At 41.9% G+C, this 4,859-nt stretch overlaps 1 protein-coding gene across 3 annotated transcripts in view; it reads right to left on the bottom strand.

Annotated features, from left to right (window-relative positions):
• The window catches only part of LOC105524157 (small EDRK-rich factor 1), a 12,019-nt gene that overhangs the window by 3,798 nt on the left and 3,362 nt on the right, over window positions 1-4,859 (bottom strand). Inside the window, exon 3 of one of the 3 annotated variants that reach the window (XM_011959303.1) lies at window positions 1,122-1,492. The exons of the other annotated variants lie outside the window; for them this stretch is intronic. Coding sequence (XP_011814693.1) covers window positions 1,420-1,492 — 73 coding nt within the window. The 3' untranslated portion in view covers window positions 1,122-1,419. Of the gene's footprint in view, window positions 1-1,121; window positions 1,493-4,859 lie in introns of those variants that run through there. 3 annotated transcript variants of the gene reach the window in all.

The following is a 4,859-nucleotide window of genomic DNA, read 5'->3' as shown; positions in this document are numbered from 1 at the left end:
CCTGTAGTAAGTTTCTTATCTTTCAGGAATTTATAGGGAAGTAGATTTGAGGATACACATTGTCATTCTCCTTTTCTCAGTGACAGTTTTATGACTTGGCCATCTCTAAAGATAATATATTCCAATATGTAATTGTTACATAGCAAATACATTAGCTGATAAAGTTGTAGGAGGCAATATAATAAATGTTCTTACTCAACTCTGGTCTAAGAGATAACTATGACAATTTCATAAAAATAACAGACCAAGTATTTTTAAGTTGAGAGAGAGAGAGAGAGAGAGAGTGTGTGTGTGTATGTTTTGAGACAGGGTCCCACTCTATCGCCCAGGGTGGAAGGCAGTGATGAAATCTCGGCTCACTGCAGCCTTGACCTTCTGGGCTCAGGTGATCCTCACACCTTAGCCTCCCAAGTAGCTGGGACTACAGGCGTGCACCACCACACCCAGCTAACTTTTTTTTTTTTGGTAGAGTTGGGGTTTTGCTGTGTTGCGCAGGCTGGTCTCAACCTCCTGAGCTCAAGTGATCCACCTGCTTCGGCCTCCCAAAGTGCTGGGATTATAGGCGTGAGCTACTGTGCCCAGCCTATATAAAATTTTTTTAAGTTTCTGGAAAATGTCAGAAATCAATGTTCCCTTTTAGCCCTATTTTCAAAAACAGGCTAGAGTTTGATAAATGGAACACAATTTTTTACACATGCTACTAACAGAAGAGGCATTCAAAAATAAATGACTGATGGCTGGGTGGGTGGATGACTTGAAATCAGGAGTTCGAGACCAGCCTGGCCAAGATGGTGAAACCCCATCTCTACTAAAACTACAAAAAATTAGCCAGGCATGGAAATGGAGGTTGCAGATTTTTTTTCTGTATTTTTAGTAGAGACAGGGTTTCATCATGTTGGTCAGGCTGGTCTCAAACTCCTGACCTCAAGTGATCCGCCCACTCTGGCCTCCCAAAGTGCTGGGATTACGGGCATGAGCCACCACGCCTGGTCCTGTAAATTGATTTCAGAGCAAAATTATACAAATGGATCTTAACTTCTATTATCTATTTAAGTTTACTTGAAAGATCTACTTTATCCTTATCCTTAGAAACTGTGAGGAAAAAAAACTACGTTAACAAAGCTGAGGACAAAGATTCTTTATTACATAAGAGATCCTATTATCTGATATTACCTAATAAATTATATATGAATGTTCAATAATAAAAATAATAATCACCAATATGTCACATGCATGGTTAGTGTTTTATTCTTTGAAGACTGTTTCTAAAACATCGCACTAAGTCAAGCTGAAAGGGTAAAGTTTTTAAAGGATAAGTTATAACATATGTAATGACTGTCCACTCTACAAAATCTTGATCTTAGAGTTTATGATACACCCAGTTGGCAGTAGCACCCAGGTTTTCCAAATAGCCAGTCATCACTTTTCTCTTGTCTGCATAGACTTCTTCTCATTAGCTGCCTTCTGCTTTTGTTGCATGATCTCAGAGTCCCTACAATGAGGGAAAAGTCTATAAGTTGTTACAGAAAAACCAATTTTATATTCTCACTTGTTTTCTACACATAACCCATTCAGTGTATTAGAAGACAATTGAAAAGATGATATAAACATTCTTGTCTTTCCATTTTCATGGCTGGAGACAAAATGGAAAGACAAAGACTGGAAAGACTTCGAAGTCAGATCTTACTATGAATACCATCTCTGTTATAATGACCTTGGGCAAATAACCTCAAAGCCCTTACAAAATCCGAGCAACATGTATCAAGGTTGTCACAAGGAATCACTATGAATAGATAACAGTGTCTGACATTAGGCAGCTACATGTAGAAATAATAGCTATTACTCCTGGTTGTTAACTAGTTAATTCATTCTAATTTTTTTTCTTGAAAGAAGAGGCATTGATGAACTCTCCTAGATATCCTAACTGGTATCTATGACTAGAACATAGATATTATGAAGGATTTCAGTTTCTCACAAGCAAAAAAGCCCAAAAGCTAGTCACTGAAACTGGATTACACTAAAGAAAAGCTGGATGTTCAGGGTACTTTTTTTTTTGCTTTTTTTTTGTTTTTTTTTGAGACGGAGTCTTGCTCTGTTGCCCAGGCTGGAGTGCAGTGGCACGATCTCGGCTCACTGCAACCTCCGCTTCCCGGGTTCATGCAATTCTTCTGCCTCAGCCTCCTGAGTAGCTGGGACTACAGGCCCACGCCACCACACCTAATTTTTGTATTTTAAGTAGAGATGGGGTTTCACCATATTGGCCAGGCTGGTCTTGAACTCCTGATCTAGTGATCCGCCTGCCTCGGCCTCCCAAAGTGCTGGGATTACAGGCGTGAGCTACCGTGCTAAACTGACACATGCCATATAAACTGTGAACTATGACCAGACTACTTGGGTTAGGTGATTCATGAGTCCATGGACCCATATTTTAAAAATAGACTAAACGGCCATGTATTCAACATCTACTGTGTGTCAAGCACTCTACCAGCTCTGGTTAAAGTCCCACAACTCTGACTTATTAACCTCGTATTTCAAATTTTTTAATGTTTTATTAATTTTTTTGAGACAGAGTCTTGCTCTGTTGCCCAGGCTGCAGTGCAGTGGCACAATCTTTGCTCACTGCAACCTCCACCTCCCTGGTTCAAGTGATTCTCCTGTTTCAGCCTCCCACTAGATTACAGGCATGTGCCACCACGCCCAGCTAATTTTTGTATTTTTAGTAGAGAGGGTTTCACCATGTTGGCCAGGCTTGTCTCGAACTCCTGGCCTCAAGTTGATCTGTTCACCTCGGCCTCCCAAAGTGATGGAATTACAAGCGTGAGCTGCTGAGTCTGGCCTGTTTTAACTTTCTGAGGAACTGCTAAACTGATTTCTACAGCCATGACAGTAAGACATTTCTGTAAAGCCAATAGCAAAAACAAAGGAATAGAAGAAAGGCAAAATAGGCCCGTGGCTTACGCCTGTAATCCCAGCACTTTGAGAGGCTGAGGCAGGTGGATCACATGAGGTCGGGAGTTTGAAACCAGCCTGACCAACATGGAGAAACCCCATCTCTACTAAAAATACAAAATTAGCCGGGCATAGTGGTACATACCTATAATCCCAGCTACTTGGGAGGCTGAGGCAGGAGAATCACTTGCACCCAAGAGGTGGAGGTTGCGGTGAGCCGAGATTGCGCCACTGTACTCCGCCCGGGCAACAAGAGCGAAACTCAGTCTCAAAAAAAAAAATAAAGAAAAGGCAAAATAACACAGCTACAGGCTGTTCTGCCTATGAAGTAGCCAATCTTTATTTCTTTACTTTCCTAATAAACTTGCTTTCACTAAAAAAAAGAAAACAACACAGCTACAAAGAAACGAAGTACAGTGGAAAAACAACCATGACAGTTACTTCCCTATCTGAAACCAAGCTCTGCTGTGCTTACTGTATGACCTTAGTAATGTTACTGAAGTTTAGAGCCTCAGTTTCCTATTCTACACATTAGTGTTAATACCATTTTTCAGGGTTATGATGAATAAATAACGCATATAGAACATCTAGTACAGAACTTAATAAGGAGTGCATATTTGGTAAACAATGACAATTACTTTTTCTTTCTTTTTTTTGAGATGAAGTCTCGCTCTCGTCCCCCAGGCTGGAGTGCAATGATGAGATCTAGGCTCATTGCAACCTCCCCATCCCGGGTTCAAGTGATTCTCTTGCCTCAGCCTCCTGAGTAGCTGGGATTACAGGTGCCTGTCACCATGCCCAGTTAATTTTTGTATTTTTAGTAGAGACGGGGTTTCACCATGTTGGCCAGGCTGGTCTCGAACTCCTGACATCAGGTGATCCACCCGCCTCGGCCTCCTGAAGTGTTTGGATTACAGGCGTGAGCCACCGCGCCTGGCCAACAATGACAATTTCTGAACCAAGCTAGACTAGGTTCTCCAATAAAAATACTACTGCAGGGTCACTGATTTATACCATGTTCATTTTTAGTCTAATGTGAGTAAACAGAAATTGAAGGCAAAGCTTATCACTTTAATAATAAATGTTAGGGCCGGGCATGGTGGCTCACACCTGTAATTCCAGCACTTTGGGGGACTGAGGTGGGCAAATCACTTGACCCCAGGAGTTCAAGACCTGCGTGGACAACATGATGAAACCCCATTTCTACCCAAAATACAAAAACTATCTGGGATTGGTGGTGTGCCCTTGTAGTCCCAGCTACTTAGAAGGCTGAGGTGGGAGGGTCACTTGAGCCTGGGAGGTAGAGCTTGCAGAGAGGCGAGACTATGGCACTGCACTCCAGTCTGGGTCACAGAGTAAGACTCCATCTCCAAAAAAAAAAAAAAAAAAAACCAAAAAAAGTGTCAGGACCTTTGCCTTAAATTAAGGTCTTTAATCCCATTAATCAATGATTCTTACTAGTGGCTGCACATCAGAACCACCTGGGAGCTGTTTTAAGTTCAGTTTAAGGTATAACTGGGTGGGGTGGGAGGCTGGAAGAGGGATAGCACCAGGAGAAATAACTAATGTAAATGACAAGTTGATGTGTGCAGCAAACCAACATGGCACATGTATACCTATGTAACAAACCTGCATATTGTGCACATGTACCCTAGAACTTAAAGTATAATAAATAAAAAAAATTTTTTAAAAAAAGGTATAACTGGGCCATCACGGGGCTCACACCTGTAATCCCAGCACTTTGGGAGGCTGAGGTGGGTGGATCACTTGAGGTCAGTAGCTTGAGACCAGCCTGGCCAACATGGTGAAACCCTGTCTCTACTAAAAATATAAAAATTAGCCGGGCGTGGTGGTGGGCACCTGCAATTCCAGCTACTTGGATTGCTGACGCAGGAAAATCGCTTAAGCCC

The sequence above is a fragment of the Colobus angolensis genome, unplaced genomic scaffold, assembly GCF_000951035.1.
Source record: "Colobus angolensis palliatus isolate OR3802 unplaced genomic scaffold, Cang.pa_1.0 Scaffold49, whole genome shotgun sequence".
Lineage (NCBI taxonomy): Eukaryota > Metazoa > Chordata > Mammalia > Primates > Cercopithecidae > Colobus > Colobus angolensis.
The sequence above is the reverse complement of the archived record's forward strand: the minus strand, read 5'-3'. Positions and strand labels throughout refer to the sequence as shown.